Source organism: Sus scrofa, chromosome 14 (assembly GCF_054392235.1).
Source record: "Sus scrofa isolate SSC_HxYL_T2T_F1_AM1 chromosome 14, Sscrofa_HxYL_maternal_Yorkshire_Landrace_v2.0, whole genome shotgun sequence".
Lineage (NCBI taxonomy): Eukaryota > Metazoa > Chordata > Mammalia > Artiodactyla > Suidae > Sus > Sus scrofa.
This window is the reverse complement of record NC_139396.1, coordinates 77,628,862-77,650,573: the sequence shown is the minus strand read 5'-3', so window position 1 is coordinate 77,650,573 and position 21,712 is coordinate 77,628,862. Positions and strand designations below refer to the sequence as shown.

The 21,712-nt window shown below is 38.9% G+C and overlaps 1 protein-coding gene across 6 annotated transcripts in view; it reads right to left on the bottom strand.

Annotated features, from left to right (window-relative positions):
* The window catches only part of LYST (lysosomal trafficking regulator), a 200,495-nt gene that overhangs the window by 28,837 nt on the left and 149,946 nt on the right, over positions 1-21,712 (bottom strand). For all 6 annotated transcript variants that reach the window (XM_021073151.2, XM_084996832.1, XM_021073152.2 and 3 more), the window contains 6 exons: positions 21,294-21,446; positions 16,905-17,149; positions 12,067-12,133; positions 10,525-10,681; positions 8,020-8,160; positions 5,226-5,443 (listed from right to left, as the gene is read on the bottom strand). In XM_021073151.2, coding sequence (XP_020928810.2) covers positions 5,226-5,443; positions 8,020-8,160; positions 10,525-10,681; positions 12,067-12,133; positions 16,905-17,149; positions 21,294-21,446 — 981 coding nt within the window. The remainder of the gene's footprint in view (positions 1-5,225; positions 5,444-8,019; positions 8,161-10,524; positions 10,682-12,066; positions 12,134-16,904; positions 17,150-21,293; positions 21,447-21,712) is intronic.

The window sequence follows — 21,712 nt, the reverse complement described above, 5'->3', positions numbered from 1 at the left end:
GTAATCAAAATCATTTCAGGTGGTCAGTAAAATCAAGAGAGACAACTGCATTTAGTAGCTGTATGGCAATATAGGGTCTGAAGAAAAGAAGAGGTCCCTGCACCACCTCAATCTTCTCAATTCATAAAAAAGAGATATTCAAAACCATTTCTATCTGCCAGAAATTATGTGATGGCCAAATGTCCTTTTGCTCTTTGATGTGAATATGCTCAAAGGAAGAGTCCAATTCCTCTCAAGACACAATGGCTGATTTCTCTGGATGACTTTCTGTTGCTAACTCACATACACCATCCCGAAGATGTCCATAAATACCAACTGTTGAGATGTACCTCCTTATATACATAGACACTGGTAAGGAACCTAGATTTTTGAAGATCTATACCTCTTCTCTTTTCTGAGCTGAAGAATCGGAGTCTAAACACTAGTATCACCGAAATCCAAGCAAAGTCTTTCTGATTTCCATCCTGTAAGCTCAAAAGCAACACGTCCATGCTTTATTTACCACCAAGGATTAAAAAAAAAAAATAGACTTCATGTATAATACTAAATTACTGAAAAAGTCTTTTGTCCAAAGTGATACACAGGAAAAGGCAAAAATGAAATTAAGATACGATATTGCTAGGTAGCGTAACAGAGTATTATTTAGGTTCTAATGGAAAATTTAAGTGAATCTGAAAGAGCAGCAATAAAAATTCCAAGCTCTTTAATGTAAAGGGTGTTATTACACTTTTCTTCTTAGTGTTGTCACCCCTTAGAGTCAGATGGAGAGTGATGTGCACTTACTTTTTTATTTTTAAAGCTAGCAGTCAGTAGCTGGTACCAATCTGTCATGTTTTGTGCATCCTGATTATACAATTTAGCTTTTAGCATTTAATCAGTCACAGTAAATTTCATTTACATATCTATATAGAACATTCTATAAATGCCAAAGTTTCAAAGATTCTTCAGAAGTTAAATAATCTTCAACACCTACTCCCCTCACCACTACCACAAGGGCTCAAATACCAGTTATGAATGCTTACCTAAGCATGGTCATTTATTCATTTATTTATTTATTTGGCTGTGCCTACTCATGCAGAAGTTTGTGGGCCAGGACCTGAGCACTGAATCCTTAACCACTAAGGCCACTAGGGAACTAACTCCATGCAGGGTCAGTCTTAATGGCTGCTTTATTTAATATACTCAGACATTCAAATGAAGATTGGCATAATCCTATAGATGGGACTCTTTTAAGGAGTTCTCTTGTGGATCAGAAGGTTAAGGATCCGGCATTGTCACTGTAGTGGTTCTGGTTGCTGCCTGTGGTGTGGGTTTGATCCCTGGCCTAGGAACTTCCGCATGCCACCAGTCCAGCCAAAGAAAGAAAAAAAAAAATAAAAACAGTTTTTTTTACATTCTGTAGTATCAGTTTCTAGTGAACCCCATATATTGGTGAATGATGAATTAAGATCAAAAGGCATGTTTAGGAGTTCCCGTCGTGGCGCAGTGGTTAACGAATCCGACTAGGAACCATGAGGTCGCGGGTTCGATCCCTGCCCTTGCTCAGTGGGTTAACGATCCGGCGTTGCCGTGAGCTGTGGTGTAGGTTGCAGACGCGGCTCGGATCCCGCGTTGCTGTGGCTCTGGCGTAGGCCGGTGGCTACAGCTCCGATTCAACCCCTAGCGTGGGAACCTCCATATGCCGCGGGAGCGGCCCAAGAAATAGCAACAACAACAACAACAACAACAACAAAAAAAGGCATGTTTACATTCCTTTATAAAAAGGTAACATTTATTTGTATTTAATTGGGTGGTAGAGATTACCCTGTATGAGTTTCTTCCTTACTTATGAGGTTGTTATTACTGTTCATATTTTATAAATTTGTACATTAAGGTATAGAGAAGTTAAGATCACACTGCAGGTCACACAGCAAGTGGTAGAATCACAGAGTGAGAATTTGAGCTCAATTCTGGATTCAGGGATTGTGTGCTTTATCACTTACATTTTGCTTTCCCCCATGAATTGAGTTTTATTAAATTTCTAGAACAGTGGTATAAACTCTATTCTTCTGAAAGGTCTAAAGTCTCAAAGAATTGATGGGGAAAAAACGCAATAAGATGAGAATTATGTGGTATATTTCAGGATGCAGTCACTTTTTTAAAAAAATAATTTTAAAATTATAGTTGGTTTACAATGTTGTGCCAATTTGTGCTGTACAGCAGTGACTCAGTTATATATATATATAAAGAGTGTGTATATATATATATACACACACTTTTTTAATATTCTTTTCCATATATGTATATTCTTTTCCATATATATATTCTTTTTAATATTCTTTTCCATATATATATTCCATATATATATTCTTTTTAATATTCATTTCCATATATATATTCTTTTCCATATATATATATTCTTTTCCATATATATTTTTTTATATTCTTTTCCTATATATATATTCTTTTCCATATATATATATACACACTCTTTTTTTATATTCTTTTCCATATATATATAAAGAGTGTGTATATATATATACACATGTACATATACACATATACATACATACATACACACACACACACACACATATATATACATATATATATACATACACTCTTTTTTTATATTCTTTTCCATCATGGTCTATCCCAGGAGACTGTATATAGTTCTCTATGCTATGGAGTAGGAGTTTGTGGCTTATCTATTCTAAATGTAATCATTTATATCTCCTAACCCCAAACTCCCAGTCCACCCCACTCCCTCCCTCTCCTCCTTGGTAACCACAAGTCTGTTCTCTATGCCTGTGAGTCTGTTTCTGTTCTGTAGATAGGTTCATTTGTGCCACATTTCAGATTCCACATATAAATGATATATGGTATTTGTCTCTCTCTTTCTGACTTCACTTAGTACAAGAATCAGTTGCATCCATGCTGCTACAAATGATATTACTTTGTTCTTTTTATGGATGAATAATATTCCACTGTGTATATGTACCACATTTTCTTAATCCATTGATCTATTGATGGACATTTAAGTTGTTTCCATGTCTTGGCTATTGTGAAGAGTGCTGCTATGAATATAAGAGTGCATGTATCCCTTTGAATTATAGTTTTGTCTGGATATATGGCCAGGAGTACGATTGATGGGTCCCTATGGTAGTTCTATATTTAGTTTTCTGAGGTACCTCCATAATATCTTCCATAGTGGCTGTACCAATTTACATTCCCACTAACAGTATAGGAGGGTTCACTTTTCTCCACACACTTTCCAGTATTTGTTATTTGTAGACTTATTAATGATGGCCATTCTGACCAATGTGAGGTCGTACAATCATTTTAGTTTTGATTAGGTTCCAGATACATTTTTTTTTTTTTGTCTTTTGTCTTTTGTTGTTGTTGTTGTGCTATTTCTTGGGCCGCTCCCGCAGCATATGGAGGTTCCCAGGCTAGGGGTTGAATCGGAGCTGTAGCCACCGGCCTACGCCAGAGCCACAGCAACGCAGGATCCGAGCCGCGTCTGCAACCTACACCACAGCTCACGGCAACGCCGGATCGTTAACCCACTGAGCAAGGGCAGGGACCGAACCCGCAAGCTCCTGGTTCCTAGTCGGATTCATTAACCACTGCGCACGACGGGAACTCCAAAAAACTTATATATATTTTTACAGAGGTATATTTTACATACAGTAAAACACTACAGATTTTTAAAGTACCACCAATGCAAGCATGATGCAAATGAAGGTACAGGGCATTTCCATCAACCAGGAAAGCTCCCTGGTACCCTTCTTCAGTCAGAACCCTCCTCTCCACAGGCAACCATCATTCTGACATATCACTAAGAGATTAATTTTCCTTGTTCTTGTATTTCACAGAAATGGAGGGGATTCATAGAGTGTACTCTTGCATAAGGCTTAATTCAGCATAAAATGCTCTGGAGATTCATCCATGTTGCTACATGTATTTGTAATCCATTCCTTTTTATTGTTGAGTCATATTCCATCTACCTAATACCTGGAATTGTTAGTCTTTTTACTCTGAGTCATTCTCTAGGACATACTCTGAGTCATTCTCTAGGACACAAAGTATAGTTTACTGTGGTTTCAGTCTGCAGCTCCCTGATGACTGAAAATGCAGCACCTTTTCATTTGCTTCCTGGTTATTTATATATTTTATATTTAAAATATTTATATATTTTAAAAAGGTAAACCACTACATTAAAAAATACACGCTAAAGTGTAACAATTTTACTTCTAGGAATTCATCTCAAAGAAGTAAAGATGTACCTAAAGACCCTCAAAAATATTACTTTTAATAGAAAGCAAATACTAACTAAATATCCAACAGTAGCAGACTGGTTAAAATAAGTGACTGGATAGCCATACTTTGGAATAATAAGTAGTATTAATATTATTCAATAAATGGGGTGAAATACATGTATAAAAAAGTCTAGAAGGTGGTTTTGATATTCATCCCTGGATGATGATATCAAAGTTGATTTTGAAATTTCTTCCTTCTGCAGTCTGTATCTTAGGCACAAATACTGTTTGTGCAATAGAGAAAAATGACTCCATTTACAAAGAGAAGATGTATATTAGTGTGCAGAAGAGTTAACAGGGCAGGTCTCAGGTGTTCTCTAGGAGAGTTCCCACCTTCTCTACCTGTTAAGAGGAACTCACTGTGCCCAGACTGTCTGTGCAAACAACGTGGTTTATACTGAACACCTGCTCTCCTCTGGGAGCCTGGACATGCACGAGAGAAGGTGCCTACACAACCGGTGCTCAATAATAACCCAGCACTGAGCCCCTAAGGAGCATCCCTGGTGAACAGTGTCACACATGTTGTCACAGTTTGCTGCTGGCAGAGGTGAGTGAGGGCTTTGTGAGTCACTGGGAGAAGTCTCTTGGAGGCTTGTGCCTGGCTGCCTCCAGCTTTGCCCCATGTATCTTTTCTTTTTGTTGATTTTGCTTTGTGTCCTTCACTGTAATAAACCTTAGCTGTAAATAAAACTATACACTGAATTCTTAAGTCCTCCTCCAACCTGGGGGTGGTCTTGGGGAACCCCCCGACAGACACTACCTTAGTACTTTTTAAAGAAGTGAAATACAAAAGCTGAAAAATCTTGGGCAAGTCTAGTGTCACTGCCAATTCTCTTTGATAACTTGGGTATTGTAAAGCAGTCTAAGCTTTAAATGTTCAGGTCCCACCTTATATAAATGCAGACTTGCACAAGGAGTACTTACAGCAGGATGAAAAACGTTGATGGCTTGAACAGAAGCCTTCCCTTTTTGCTTATACCCAAACACCAAGTCAATCCACTGACAGATGTTCTGGGACACATAGTCAGACTCTAGAGCCTGTCGATGGATGAGGATAAAAAGACGAGGATCGTTTCGTGCCCACGGTGGGAGGTTGACGTGATTGACCCGTTCACCATTCTGCCGCACGCCAAAATCGAAGCCTAAAAGAGAAGATTAGTGTCAGTGATTATCTCCCCCAGAGCATGCTTCCTTTGGCCCACGGGGCAGATCCTAAGAGTTCACTGTGTGCTACACCAGGAAAAGGGGCAGCAAGGAGCACAGTGTCACCACTGCTCACCTGCTGACGTACCTACTCACAGAGCTACACGGATTGATGCTGTCCAAACTGAACTCGACTCTTTTACCATTTTATATCATATTGGAAAAAAGTAGAAAATCAATGCCTGCTAATTCTGATTTTCCAGTTATCAAATCTTCAAATGCCTTAGGTGTGAAAATATCTATTCAATTGTGAACTTGATTAAAATAAAGTGAAGGCTTTTGTATAAGCATTTTAGACTTACTGGTGTTAACATTATAATAAATGTAAGGCTATTTATATGTAGTATATATTAGCATTCTGTAGTTTAAAAAAACTCAATGAATACAAAGTATATGCATTCCTAGAATGAACTTAGTCTATTAATTTTATGGCAAATTCATAAGTCTGTTCTGATTTCACTTCCATTAAGCATTCCTGTGGACAACGAAATTATACTAACATATTGAATAAGAGGGTTCTTCTGTGATGCAAATAAGGTGTTATCTAATTGTCTCATTAGCCTGCTAGTGTAAACAAAAATCTCAGAAGTATTTCTTTTAAAAAAACTGTCCTAAAGGAAATGTTACCTTTGAATGGAAAGGTTATTTGGTGTGTGTGTGTGTGCTAACTTTTATGGATGGAATATCCGAACACCATAAGAGAATACAAATTTAAAAGGATCTCTTAAAAGATGATTATGCTCCATATAAAATTAAGTTGCTGTCTACTTCTTGATCTTGTGAAAACAGAAGGATAAACCAAGGGCTCATACAAAACTAACACAGGCTTGGGGTAGGGGCACCTCAAAAAGCCCAGTAGTCATCAGACAGAGCAGGGAGCCTGACTGTTAGGATGGATGGACTCTCTGTGGGGAGCTTCTGGGCAGCAGCAGAGATGTACTGATGGAATAGCAGTGATGAGGCATCTACGGGCTGGGCTGGGGAGGGGCTGGGCAGCAGGGAGTCTCTATGAACTCAAACCAGTACCAACTTTCAGGAGCTCCGGGTACACATCACAGACGTGGACACTCCCCACCAGAGTGGATGACTGAGTACACTGAGAGGCCTACAGGAATGCTCAGAGGAGATGGCAAGTTATATTTTCCAAAAATGGCCTCTACAACACGTGCTGTCTTGCATGCTTTTCTAGAATCCTCCCTGCCCCGCACCCGCATGAAGTGGCAAAGTCTATGCTCCTTGCTTGTGAATGTGGGCAGGCACTTGTGACTACTTCCCAACAGATGCAGTGGAAGTGTTGCCACGTGCCCTCCAAGGTTACGTTGGAAAAGGCCATGTAGCTCTTGCTCATCTCTCTTGGGACACTTGCCTTTGGAACCCTGAATTGCCCAGGAGGATGTGCCAGGCTACCATGTGTGAGGAAGTCCACACTAGTCCACATGGAGGAACCATGTGGAAAACCACTGACACTACGTGAAGAGAGGTGGCTGCTGGCCCACAGCTGCTCTGTTCCCCAGCCCATCTCAGTGTCACTGCACGAGAGACCCCGACCCCGAACCACAAAAACTGTTACTGAATTTCTGATGCGCAAAACCCTGATGGATAATACATTTAATGTTATTTGAGTCACTAAGTATTGGGTTATTTGTTATGCAGCCATAGATAATTGGAACATACATATGAGAAGCCATGGACAGAGAAACAAAAGTAGATTCAAATGAGTCCCAAACTGAAAGCCACTGCAGGTGCTGGTATTTCACTGAAGCATTTCTCACTTGGCAACATTATGAAGTATGCTCTGGGGAATTAGCAGCACAGATTTATTAAGGATTTTCTAAATAATTCCAGAGAGGCCAGTTAGTATAGGAAAAAATTCTAAAGTAATTTGTCCAACATTAACTTCTCTAAAGATACAATTCTCAATTTCATATATTTCTAAAGGTCACAAAAAACATGAAATTAAGTAATGTAGGAAAATGACCCAAAGATAGTTTTTAAGGGCTAATCTTACATTAAAGAACAGGTAAGATTCACCAAGACTGTTGGTCACTGGCAACACAGAAAACCTGGTTTTATGTTTCTAGCATCTCTTTTCATTATTAGATGATTCTAGCTAGAAGGCTTTATTTCTAACTTGGTCATTTCTCACCAAATCACTGAGATTTTGGTTAATTTCTCCATTGCGCTTTAAAAAATTCATGACTCATTTTTTTTTATAATCAGCATATCATAACTTGCAACCAGAGAAAATAAAGTGATTTCTATAATAAAATTAAAATATATGTTTACAAATATTTTTAAGAGATAAAATTTACAGTTGTCTAAATATACCTCATCCTTGAAAATATTTAAAATCCTCAAGCTCACTTGGAAATAAAATTATATATTTAAGTAAAGGTATTTCTCTTATTTGGGAACTAAAATTTTAGAACTTACAAAAGCTATTTTTATTTTTGTAAAATTAAAAAATAAGTACAAACTTTCACAAATTTAAAGTAGAAATGATTTACTGTTATACCTTCACGGTTAACTAAGAATTCTGGAAGATAAAAAAACTCTGGGATAAGTTCTTTCACATCAGTCATGGACTCAAAAGATGAGAGGCGCCAAGTTGTATTTGTAGAATGAAAAGTTCTGTCTGGAATGTCAAAACTTTGATCTAAAAAGAAATACAAATAACATACTTAAGACACAAAGACTTGATTCCATTAGAAACTTGTTATAATTAACCCACTTTTATTACTTCAGAAAGACTACAATGATGTTCATTTTGTTTGTCCATAGTATAAAAGAGGTTATTCATGTTCTTGCAAATAAATATTTCTCTAAGTAATTTGAGAATCATTATATTATTTGAATCTGTATTATGCTTTCATAGTACATATAACTAGATACATTTATGTCACTTATTTGTTTAACTATCTGTCAGACCAAGTAGAAGGAAGGTTTCATAAAAGCAGAGACCTGGGATGTCAGCAGTATAGATGCCACATAGGAACCACACTGTACCATCTAAAACTCCTCTGGACTTGCTGACATTTGAACATGTCTTTTCATCTGGAGACTGTCAAAGACCAATTTTAGCATCGAGCAAGGCATGATTTTTAAAAGATACACTAAATCTTCCCCAAGCCTGACCTGTTCTGCTGAGCAATATTTTCTATTACCTTCTATTGCATTCTCATCTATTTTTCTGAGTTAGCACTGGCTGGCCACTAAATAAAATCTGAGAAGAAATGAGGTTTATAAATATTTCTTTTTTTTTCTCAGAAAGTAGGGAGGGCTACTTAAAGAAATATTTATTAACTCGATCAGGAGAAAAAGCTATTAACCTAAGTGGAATCCAGGAAAGTTCAAGGCAATTGTGTAAGGCCATGATGGAGCCACAGCATCTGGAGCAGAGTCCACAGAACCAGGGAGCAAGAGGAGCACACCGAGGTCTCTAATTAGACTTTGAAATTTGCTATAGTTTCTTCGAAAAAAAGTAACACTACAAACTCCTATTATCTGGACCATGTATGTACTCAACTAGGAGTTGTTAACCTAGCACTTCTGTCCCCCAGGGGACATTTGGCAGCTGGGTAGGGGGCTGCCACTGGCATCTAGAGGGTAGAGGCCAGGGATGCTGCAAAACATCCTGTAAAGCACAGGACAGTCCCAGTGACAAAAAAATTATGTAGCTCAGAGTGACAAGAGTGCCAAGGTGAGAAACCCTGGACTCAACCAGAAATCTAGAAATAAATTAAAAAAGCCAACACAGATTGTTTTCAAATTAACCAGGTGAAACTGAATGGGGACTGATGTAGTCCTTACTTTGTTTTGTTATCATTCTTAAATACACAATGAAGAAGGTCTAGAATAATGGTTGATTAGGAGTTAAATATTAATAGATTCTTGAGCTATATTAAAAGAAATGGAGGGCAGGAACAGTTCTGTTATACACTGTGTTGTCTCACACCACATCTGAAATATTTTTCCTCATTTTGACTGCCACTTTTTTAATAAGGGCATTAAAACATCAGAACATGTCCAGAAAGATGAGAACACTGACAGGTTTGGAAACCAGAGCAAACAAGGCTGAAATATTAGCTTTCAAATTCTTTACTAAGTTGTCTTAGTTATTTTTGTATTCCTTGCAGCAGCTGGGATAAGGTCTTGCACACAGGTGCCAAATTAACTAAGGATAATTAGCTTGGGGATAAACAAGAGTAAGAAGAGAAGGGGGCAGGGCAGTCATCTTGAAATATTTGAACAGCTGTCATCTGGAATGTTTGTTTTGTGTGCTTTCAGGGGGACAAATCTAAGAAAGCCATGTCGAGACCAAGTAGTCGAGAGAATACAAAATTCATTCCTCCAGGAGGCTGCATTTGAGTACAACTATATAAAGAAGTTCAAGAAGGGTTGAATGAATGAATGGATAGTGATTCCACAAAGGATTCTGGGCGCCGGGAGGAACAACTGGAGGCCTAATAGCAGGGTTCTCACTGGAACAGGTGAGAACAGGTGAGGGTGAGGTTGAGGGTGTCCCTACCTGCATACAAAGCAGTATGTTCCCCTCTGTCTAGGTCCCCCTCAGGCCTGCAGGCTGCCACTGAACACGCTGCGGGAGATTACTACTAATGAGAAAGTTCTCTGGTGAAGGTGGCAGCGTGGCTCTTCTACAACCACCTACTTATAATTTAACCACAACATATTCTCCTTTAGGGCCCAAAGGGAACTTAAGTGATCTGAAATAATTATTAAGTTGAACACTGACAAAAAAATTGCATGTGTTTTAAAAGGGTAAAAAGGGTACACTTTATGCTATGGACATTACATCTTACTTTTCAAGAAAGTGAACTGCTTTTTTAAAACCTAGACCTGTTCAGTTTGAAGCTAAAATCAGAGACGTTAGTGAGATGACCTGGCTTCCTGTGGGTTTCTTGAAGAGAAATCTGCTGAGGGAATAAGAAGAATTCTTTTTCCTGTGGTCTGATTAGTTTTGAGAGGCTCTGCCCCATGACTGTTACCCAGCAGTCCTTACCTTGATAGGCTAAGAACATCTTCGTGAAGGGAGGCATCCTGACCAGGAAGTGCAGCACGGTGCCGCTGTTGGAGTAGTGGGAGCCGTAGTGGTAGGGCTGCACTGGAGGCATGGGGTCATCCTCCCTGGCTCCTTTGCGGTATTCCTCTTCCAGGTACTGGAGGGCATGGGGACCAAATGTGCCACAGTGAGCTCCAGGCAAGGCTGGGGAAGGCTTGCCCATTGTCTTTTCCATTCTTCTCTACCTCCCCTTGGAGGCCATCCTCCACAGCTTTCCTCCCTCCCACTTGTGTCTGGACCTCAGTCGCCTCCTTGGTGCCACACTGGGGCCAGAAAAATCAAGAAGCATCTCACAGGCAGCCTGTTTATCCTCTCATTTCCTCAGAGAAGGCCCACCTGTTCTGCACCCTGTGTCCCAGCCCTCTGGCTCCCAGCGAAGAGCTCATAATGTCTAAACTGATCAGATGCTCGATAAATAAGAGCTGCCACTCACTAGAGATGTCTGCATTCGAAGAGGGTTTCAGGATGCAAGGCTGTGTTCTTTAGAGAAATGCTTTTATAGCAGTGGGAATGCAATAGAGAGGTAAAACCTGCATTACATTATTGGGATTCTTCAACATAACATTTTATAGCTGTTTTGCAGTGGAGTTATAAAGAAATAAAAGATAATTTGGTGATTTTTCAGCTATTCCTCTCTTCCCATTATAGAGTAGGAAGCTCAACCAAACTTTTAATGTCTGTCACTATTCTCATCCCCTACAGCTTCTGTCTGTCTCTAATAACAAAACCCAGTGGCAATGAATCTTCTGGAGTCACTTGATCCCCATAGCACTCTTCCATTTGCAACTGAGAAGAATCAGGCAGTGACAGTTATGAGATGTTTAGAGAGATCTTTCTGGAACTCTGACATAAGGATGTGGTGAATATGAGAAAACTGCTTCAGCTGTTCCTGTCTTGATACTGTTGTGGAGAATGCAACATATAATGAAGGATTTTTTTTGAACTTCCAAAAGGATTCCATTAATATTAATTTCACAGAATGGGGTCATTAATTTCTATTTTTAAACTTTAAAATCTGGTATTTTTGGTTAATAAACCAAGGCATACTTTGCCAAATATGAATAATAAGAGACTATGGTACATTATAAATTTATTGATATTGTTATATATAACACCAGGGGATATAAATAGCAGGTCTTTGGAAAACTTTGTGATTTTTATAAGGACTATTATATATATATATATATATATATATACACTATATATATATACACACACACACATACATACACACACACACATGCATATAACAATGGATTATGAGATTCTAACTTACACAATAAGTGTATTTCCTTTTCTGTTTTCAGAGAATCAAGACAGAATAATATTTAAAATCATATAATGATTTCCAGTTGTCTATTAAAGTACAAGGAAGTTGGAAACAGAAAAATACTATAAATTTAAAATCAGGTAAAACACAAGCCTATAAAACAAAAATCCAGTTTTCACTTGTCAAAATACATGAGGAAAAACTAAACCTACCTTGTATGTGTCCACATAACGATCTTCTTTTTCTTTATACTGCACAGCTATGGGCTTAGAGAGATTTCTACAGAGGAAGAGATGATGGAAAACATTAGGAAGTATGTTGATACTGTCAGGATTAAAGCAGCCTAGATGTCTGCAAGTAAATAAGTGATCAACAAAGCACTCGGCCTTTGGTTCAGTGCTTTTACATGTTGCTTTGCAACCAAAAGTCGCCATTCACAATTACGGTTTCATCAACTATAAAGATAGAATTTTTCTAAAAAGATGCACACTGGTACTAAGAACTTGTGACTTAGGAGTAACCTACACAAGAAGAACTGCTGCTCTCCTCCCTCCCCTCTCCTTCCTCTCCTTCCTCCAAATCATAACCGATGCTGCCCATGGCAGTGGCCTCCTACCAAGGCCTGGCATTTCCTGTCTCCATTTCCAGAGTCTACACTCAGTTAGGCAATGAAGAATGAAGGGCAGTTTGGAGAGGAAATAAGATCACGAGTAGGCATTATGTAATTATTAAGTTAGTTAGAGAAAACTGAAGAAACAATACCTGCTTAAAATGACCATGCTGAGGAGTTCCCGTTGTGGCTCAGCAGGTTAAAAACCCAACTAGTATCTATAAGGATGTGGGTTTGATCCCTGGCCTTGCTCAGTGGATTAAGGATCCGGAAGTTTCCAGGCTAGGGATTCAACCCCTAGCCTGGGAACTTCCATATGCCGCAGGTATGGCCCTAAACAGTACAAAAAATGACCACGCTGAGATTTGGAGAGCAAGTTCTGAAATACACATTTTGGTATCTGATGTGTGGATAGAGGGACAGCAGGTGCCTGGTGTAGAAAATGTGTGCACGGTCTGTGCTGGGGTTCATACTGCATCTGGGAGGCAGGGCAACTCAAGGATGAATCTCCACTTTCACAAGCTACGGAGTCAAGCAGCATCTCTGTAAGCACATGAGCGAGCAAGAGAACAAAGTCCAGTGATGGAGGGAAGATTCACCAGCGCCAGGATGGGCCACCTGGAGTTTCAACCTCTGGCATCATAACTAGGTCAACATCAAAATTTACTCAAATTTCATTAAGTCAAACCAGGTCTGAATAGCCAGATGCTGATGTATCTATTTTGGGGGAAAATTATTTTCCCAGGGATATTAAAATTAGTGAAGTAAACACATTAATTTTGTCTTTAACACTTTTATAATCTTAAACACTTTGTTAAACAGTAAAAAGTTTCAGAAAATAGTTAAAATTCACATCTCAATGTAGGAGAAATCATGTTTCAGATCGTGACATGCATTTCTTCTAGACAGTGTAAACAGGGTTTTTGAACACAAGTAATATTATTGTGGCTGGAAAATCAGAAGTTACTGATGAGCACAAAGAGTAAATCAAAAGTCAACCACAAGGCTGTTAACAATACATCTCCTCCTGACCCCATAATATACCTACAGTATCATTTTTAATGGCTGCAACACAGTACAATTTACTCAAACTTAGTATTGGGCATTTAGATTGTTTCTAAAATTTAGCTACTTTAATAAGTGATGTGAGGACTATCCTTATGGCTAAATCTTTGCTTATTGTGCCAGGTACTGCCATCTGTGATGAACCGACCCCCCACCCCCACCCCAAGCTCACTTCCAGGGTAACCTTTATGATAGAGCATATATACTTAAATATTTCCTAAGAAAAAAGTCCTAGAAGTTAGACTGCTAAAACAGAATATGCACGTTTTGAAGAGTTCTTTGCTTATATACTGTCCAATGTATCTCTTTGTAGCAGTAGCGTATAAATTTAAAAGTATATTAGCAGTGTATAAACACATCTAAAAGTAATATGCCATTTGCTCCTTTTAAAATTGACAAATACATTAAACTGAACCTGATTTCTTAAAAACCGTCTGAACTGGGCCTACTAGTCAGCATTTATAATTAAAATATTCTAACATACTAAGTAGTATATTTGCAGTCACTTTTTCTTTAAACTAAATAGGGAATTTTTTAAATTGACGTGTAGCTGACATATAACATTATATCAGTTTCAAGTGTCCAACATAATGACTTGATATTTATATAACTGATATTGCAAAATGATTACCACAGTAAGTCTAGTTAACGTCCATCACCACACATATTTACAATTTTTTTTTTGTTGTGATGAGAACTTTTAAAATTTACTGGAGTTCCTGACATGGTGCAGTGGTTAACAAATCTGACTAGGAACCATGAGGTTGCGGGTTCCATCCCTGACCTTGCTCAGTGGGTTAAGGATCTGGCGTTGCCATGAGCTGTGGTATAGATTGCAGATGTGGCTCGGATCCCTCATTGCTATGGCTCAGGCATAGGCCAGTGGCTACAGCTCCGATTAGACCCCTAGCCTGGGAATCTCTACATGCCGCGGGAGCAGCCCCAGAAAAGGCAAAAAGACACCCCCCCCAAAAAAAAGACAAGAAAAAATTTTTTATTCTCTTAGCAACTTTCAAATATGTACTACAGTATTATTATCCACAGTCACCATGATGTACATTACATTCCCATGACTTATTTATTTTATAACTGGAAGTTTGTATATTTTGACTCTCTCTTACCTATTTTGCCACCTCTCCCCAACCCTATGCTTCTGGCAACCACCAATCTGTTCTCTGTATCAATGAGCTTGTTTTTTGTTCGTTTTTATTTTTAGATTCCACATGAGATCATACTTATTTGTATAGTATTTGTCTTTGTCTGACATGTTTCACTCAGCATAGTGCCCTTAAGGTCCATCCACATTGTCACAAGAGTTCATTCTTTTTTATGGCTAAATAGTATTCCTGTGTGTGGGGGGCGGGGACTGGCGCATCTTCTTTATCTACTCATCCACAGAGAGACACTTAGGTTGTTTCCATATCTTGGCTACTATAAATAATGCTGCAGTAGATATCTTTTCTGGTTAGGGTTTTCATTTTCTTTGGTTCAATATCCAGAAGTAGAAGGACAGATCATATGATAGTTCTATTTTTAGTTTCTGAGGGACCTCTATATTATTTTCCATAGTGACTGCACCAATTTACATCTCACCAACAGTGCATAGGATCCCTTTTCTCCTTATCCTTGCCAACACTTCGGCTCTTGTCTATTTGATAAGAATCAGAAAATGTTATTTGAAAATAAACAGAATCTTCTCTTGTCAACCAGGGCTATTTTAAATGCAACTCATTCAGGAAAAGGAAGGATAAAATTTTAACTCTTTTTCTTAGTTACCAAATTTCAAAAGTAAGGAATTCTTGCTCTATCCAACAATGAATGAAAAAAACCAATGAATTTGGTTTTGCTCTGTTTTGGGGGCCTTTAAAATATATTACTAACTTAAGTATTTTAATTAAATGTGTTTTAATTAATTGTAGGCATTATTCTTTTTGATGCTCAGACTATACTATCCGTGGCAGTGAGAGCCACTTCAAGTTGGCTCCTAAGTCCTTCATTTTTTTGTAAATGTGGTAAAAAACACACATGACAAAACTTACTATCCTAACCTTCCTCAAGTACTTAGTTCAGAACATTGTCACACAATAAATCTTTAAAACTTTTTCATTTTGTAAAACTGAAACTCTCACCTACTGAGCAACCACTCCCCATATCCCCTCCACCCAACCATCATTCTGCTTTGTGTCTCTATGAGGCTGACCACCCTAGAGAACTCATGGAAGTGGGATCACACAGAGTTTGTCTCCTTGTGGCTGGCTTAGTCCATTTAGTGGAATGTCCCCAAGGTTCATGCATGTGACAGGATATTGCTTCCTCCTAAGGCTGAGTAATATTCCACTGTATGTGTGTACCACATTTCCTCATGCATTCATCCATGGGCAGACACCTGGGCTGCCTCCACCTCCTGGTTACTGAGAATAATACTGCAATGAACATGGGTGAGCAAACATGGCTCCTGAGTCCTTTTGATAAGACTATATTAATTTCCTTGCTCTCTGACACAATCAAATATATCCCAGGCTCATCTCATATGTTTTCTTCCAATACATGTAGAAGAAATGAGAGAATAGGCAATCACTATCCTGTGACTCCTAGTGAAATAATAGACTCAAGTAATAACCATCAATGGAAGAAACGAGTTCAATGAGAGGCTGAAGCCAGTGAACCTAAGGATCAGCCTGTGCATCATTAGAATGGGATGTCACCTGCCCCTCCTCCCACCCCTACTGCTCATGCCACCACCTCTAGAGGATCCTGGACAAAAAAAGTTGAATCTGAATCTAAGCAAGCCTTTAGAGCTAATTTCCAATCTCCAGGAAATACAGAGGCTCGAGGAAAAAGCTGAATGCTAATGTGGAATGGGGGACATCCTATAAGATAAATGATCTGTTTTTTGTTTTTTTTTAATAAGTTAATGGTAGGAAGAAAGAAAGAGAAACATACACAAAAATAAGAGCTGTTCTAGATGTATGTCTTTAGAGACAAAGCAACCAAAGGTGATAGGACTGAAGCACATCAACTATAGAAAGACATCTCTGATGTAATCAGGGACATTTGAAAATGGACTGGATATTAGATGATACCATGAAATTATTGTTTATTTTCTTAGATATGATAATGACACTGATGTTATATAAGAAAATGTTCTTTTTCTTGAGAGATGTGTACTAAGGGACATATGAGTGACATAAAAGATGTGTGTGATTTGTCTTAAAAAGAAAAACGATGATGCAAGTTCAGCAAACATCTTCATATTAATTGAGTCGGCCATTCATTATACATTCTTTCTATTTTTATGCATGTTTGAAAATTCTCATGATAAGAACTTTAATGAAATCACACTGCAAACCCAAAGGAGATGATGTCTTTAGTTACCTGTAGACTGATGGATCACTGAGGTCAAGGGTCTCACTAACATAGTCAGCGAGTATAAACGGGAACACTGGATACTGCATGAGATCATTGAAGGATCGGCCAGCATGTTTGTTTAAGTGAGTCAAATATTCAAAATTAGTAATTTGTCCAGTATACCATAAATTTGTCAGAGCAGTGATATTGCCATATTCCAGCAGGTTAGGGAGGTTGTTTGTTAGTATACTGTGGTACACATCATCACGAACCTACAAAGGAAGGAGGAAAAAAAAGCCCAGATTTTATTTTTAGGCTCAACACTTTCCTCCAAAGAATCCATGATATTACAGGTATGTTACTAATCTCAAGTCCTCCAAGAAAATACTTTTTGGGGGAGTCTCTGCTGTGGTGCAGTAGGTTAAGGATCTGGCATTGCCCCAGCTATGAGGTAGGTCACAGCTGCAGCTGGATGGGATCCCTGGCCTGGGAACTTCCATATGCCACAGGTGCAGGCCCCTACCCCCCGCCCCCAATACTTTTTGCCAAATAACATTAACTTGTGGAGAACGGAGATTCAAATCCAGGTTTTCCTCCAAAAGTTGGGCTATCTGTATTTACTCACTGAAGTAGAGCTGATTTGCAATATTATATTAGTTTTAGGTGTATAATATAGTGATTCACTATTTTTATAAATTGTACTCAATTTAAAGTTGTTATAAAATATTAGCTATATTTCTGTGCTGTACAATATATCCTTGTCACTTTTTTATTTTATACATAGTAGCTGGTACTTCCTAATCCCCTAGTCTTACTGTGCCCCTTCCTGCTCCTTCTCCCCACTGGTAACCACTAGTTTGTTCTCTATTGCTATGAGTTTGTTTTTCTTTTGTTATGTTCATTTGCTTGTGGCTCTTAACCACTATGTTCTGCTGCTAGAGAAATCAGCTAATGAGAAATTAAGAAGAAATTTATATAGAAAAGCCACTTATATACAGAACCTAAGGAAGAAAATCAATAAAAGGAAAAAGAAAATCTTTAAATAAATGCAACATGATGTAGCAGAAGAGCAGGGTTTTCTGAATTAGATCTGGTCTTTTTTCTTGCTTACACCTTTTGTGCTGTAATTATCATATTTATAATATGGGGGTAATAATGCTTATTTCATGAGAATGAAAAAAATCCTATATAAAACGGGATACTTGATTTTCACTATGGATTGAAAACTAATATATAAACCCTTTTTTAAAAAGAGATTCATGAAAGTTCTGTCACAGAATAAGGATACTCTGATTTCTTATAAAGTAAGTAAATGATAATTGGTAATAAGTGGAAAAAAACAGATGAGCCAAGCCTTTGCTAAGAACAAATTTGAAGTACCCCTCTTAAATGTATATATGCTTCAAGCATAGGAAGAAGAGCCACAGATGTGGACAATCAGAGAAAGTGAATGAGAAGAATGAGCTTAGCTATAAAACAGGCAAGATGATAGGTATTTAAGGAACCTAAACTGGAGGTCTGTGTCACAAGAACGTGTGTGTGCTTGGAAATGGTTAAGACAGCAACAGTTATGTATTTTTTTTTAACCACAATTAAAAAAATAATCAGTTCAAAGGGAAAACAAAAATAAAAACAAAAAAAACCTAAACCTGTAGTCTAAACCTGAAGACTGACAACTGCTAAAGCTAAGATTGGTGGAAGAGAATTTCTGTCAGTTTGCATTCTAAACTCTGCAAGAAAAAGGAAACATTTATTCATTCAACAAATATTTATTGAACACCTGTACATGTTCCCGGTGCTAAAAGTGTAGCATTTAGCAAAGTTCTTACATTCTATTGGGGAGACACTGTTGGATGACACTAGGTGCTAATGAAAAACAGAGCAAGGTAAAGGAGATAAGTGATACTGGAGAAGAAGGGAGAGAGGGGTTGCTATTTATTCAGAGTAGTCAGGGAATTCTCTCTGCAAAGAAGACATCTGATCAGGGAATCTGAAGAAAGAGAATGAATCACATAGGATTCTAAGAGGAAAAGCATTCCAGGCAGCAGTAAGTGCAAAGGACCTGAGGCAGCACTGTGCCTGTATATTAGGAAAAGGAGGTCTCCGCAGATAGAGTGTGTGAAGGACAGAATGGTAGAAGATAAGGTCAGAGAGATAAGGAAGTACCCAGTTATTCAACACTGTCAGGTCCTGTGTTTTAATGAAGTGACACAGAAAGTGATCGGAGACTTTGAGCAGAGGAATGGCATGATCAGACATACTTTGGCTACCGTGTTGAGAATAGCCTGAAAGAAGAGGGAGTATGGGAGTTCCTGCTGTGGTGCAACGAGACCAGAGGCATCCACCTCTGCAGTGCCAGGATGCAGGATCCCCAGCCCGGCACAGTGGGTTATAGGATCTGGCATTGCCTCAGCTGCAGTATAGGGTCTGATCCCTGCCCCCTGGCCTAGGAACTCCATATGACACAGGGCAGCCTTCCCTACCCCCCAAAAAAAGCTAGGGGGAAAGAGGGAGACAGAAGCAGGGAGGCCAGTTAGGAGGCAACTGTAATGACTTAAGCAAGAGATGACAGTGGCTTAGACCACGATGATAGCAGTGGAAGTGGACAGATATTGGATGCATCCTGAAAAGAGAGCCAGCAGAACTTACTGACAGGAGTTCCCACTGTGGCTCAGCAGTAATGAACCCAAATAGTATCCATGGGTTTGTCCCTGGCCCACTTAGTGGGTTAAAGATCTGGTGTTGTGCTTTGGTGTAGGTTGCAGATATGGCTCGGATCCCACTTTGCAGTGGCTGTGGTGTAGGCTGGCAGCAGCAGCTCTAGCCTGGGAACTTCCATATGTTGTGGGTATAGCTGTAAGAAAAAAAAAAAAAGAGAGAGAGAGAGAGAGAGACAACTTACTGACAGTAGATGTGAGGGATGAAAGAATAAGAGGCCAAGGATAATCTCAAGGCTTTCAGCCTGGGCAATCAGAAAGATCAGAGTTGTCATTTATTGAGATGGGGAAAACTGCAAAGACATTTTAGAGGGAAGATGAGAAGTCCGGTTTTGTAAAATATTAAATTTGAAATGCCAATCAGACTTTCAAGTGGAGAGGTCAAGTAGAAACTTAAATATCTGAGTGTGACATCTGGAAGAGAGGTTTGGGTAGTAGGGTAACTTTGTAAGTTGTTGTAATTCAGATAGTATTCAGGATGAGAGGAGAGAGGTCTGAAGAATGAGCCTTGAGACCCCCAGAGGAAGCATTTGCAAACAAGACTGGGAAGGAGTGGCTGGTGAGGTAAAAGAACTAAGAAGGTGATAGCTCAGAGGCTGGTGAGGAAGGGGCTCCCCCCGCCCCGGCCACCTTCTTAAAGAAAGAAAGTGAATAATCATTTGTGTCAAATGCTACTGGTGAGTCAAGTGAGAGGAAGACTAAGACATATGACTACAGGGTTTGGCAACATGGAGCTCACTAGTGGTGTTAACAGGGAAGGTACAGGTGGAGTAGTGAGAAGGAAATCTGACTGGAGCATTTCAGATTTTTTTTAGGGCTGCACCTGTGGCATATGGAGGTTCCCAGGCTAGGGGTCGAATTGGAGCCGCAGCTGCCAGCCTACACCACAGCCACAGCAACTCGGGATCCTTAACCCACTGAGCAAGGCCAGGGATGGAACCCGTGTCCTCATGAATGCTAGTCTGGCTCCTTAACCACTGAGCCATGGCGGGAAAACTGACTGGAGCATTTCAAAAGAGAAATGGAGGGGGTCCTGCAGGACACAAGCACACACAATTTCTCCCAAGAGGTTTTCTACAGGGGCCAGCAAAGAGCATCTGATGGGATGTGGCAGTCAAAAAAGATGGGTCAGCAATGGCATCTACTGTCAAGGTTAAACTACTTTCAGGTTGGTTATTTATTCATTTACTTTTATCATATATGGTCATTCTTGGGGAATCAGAATTGAACAGTTTTGGAATACAAAAATAATCCTAATATGGGAGTTCCTGTTGTGGCTCAGTGGAAATGAATCTGACTAGTATCCATGAGGATGCGGGTTTGATCCCCGGCCTCGCTCAGTGGGTCAGAGATCCAGCGTTGCCATGAGCTGTGGTGTAGGTCACAGACACAGCTCGGATCTGGCGTTGCTGTGACTGTGGTGTAGGCTGGCAGCTGTAGCTCTGATTAGATCCCTAGCCTGGGAACTTCCATATGCCGTGAGTGGGGTCCTAAAAAGCCAAACAAGCAAATAAATAAATAATCCTAATATAACCAAGGGTTTATTTTATTTAGGTCTAAGAAATACGGCAATATTTACTTGAGTTCAGAGACAGTTAAAGTTTAAGCAAGCTAAAACTTCATTTCATCAGTTGAGTGTAGTTACACTGATCCCATGATCACTTTGAACAAGTATATCTATTAATAAAGGTAAATTTACCTTGGTGTTGTCAAATGCTAACAGCAGTGTTCTGCCATTTGTTAAAAAAATTTCTACAGCATTATCTCTCAACTGCCACCAACGTTTGTGAACTTCCTTAATTTCTTCATATGTCCAGGAAAATGATGCTGGTTCCAATTCTCCCTGAAGGCTCTAAAGACAAAAGAGATACATGAAAGTACTTGCTTTACATAAAAATATAAATAATCATTTTAATTTCAGATTTAAAAAAAATTTCAAAATGCAAAAGTCTTCCTTTTGTGGTAAAATGGCAGATAAGACTCTCTGAAAATCCTCCTCCTACTAAACACTTCAAAATGCTGGATAAAACCTAAGAAAGAAAATTAAATCAATAGACTTAATTTAAAGGGTTTTTTTTTTTTTTTTTTTTTTTTTTTTTTTTTTTGTCTTTTGCTATT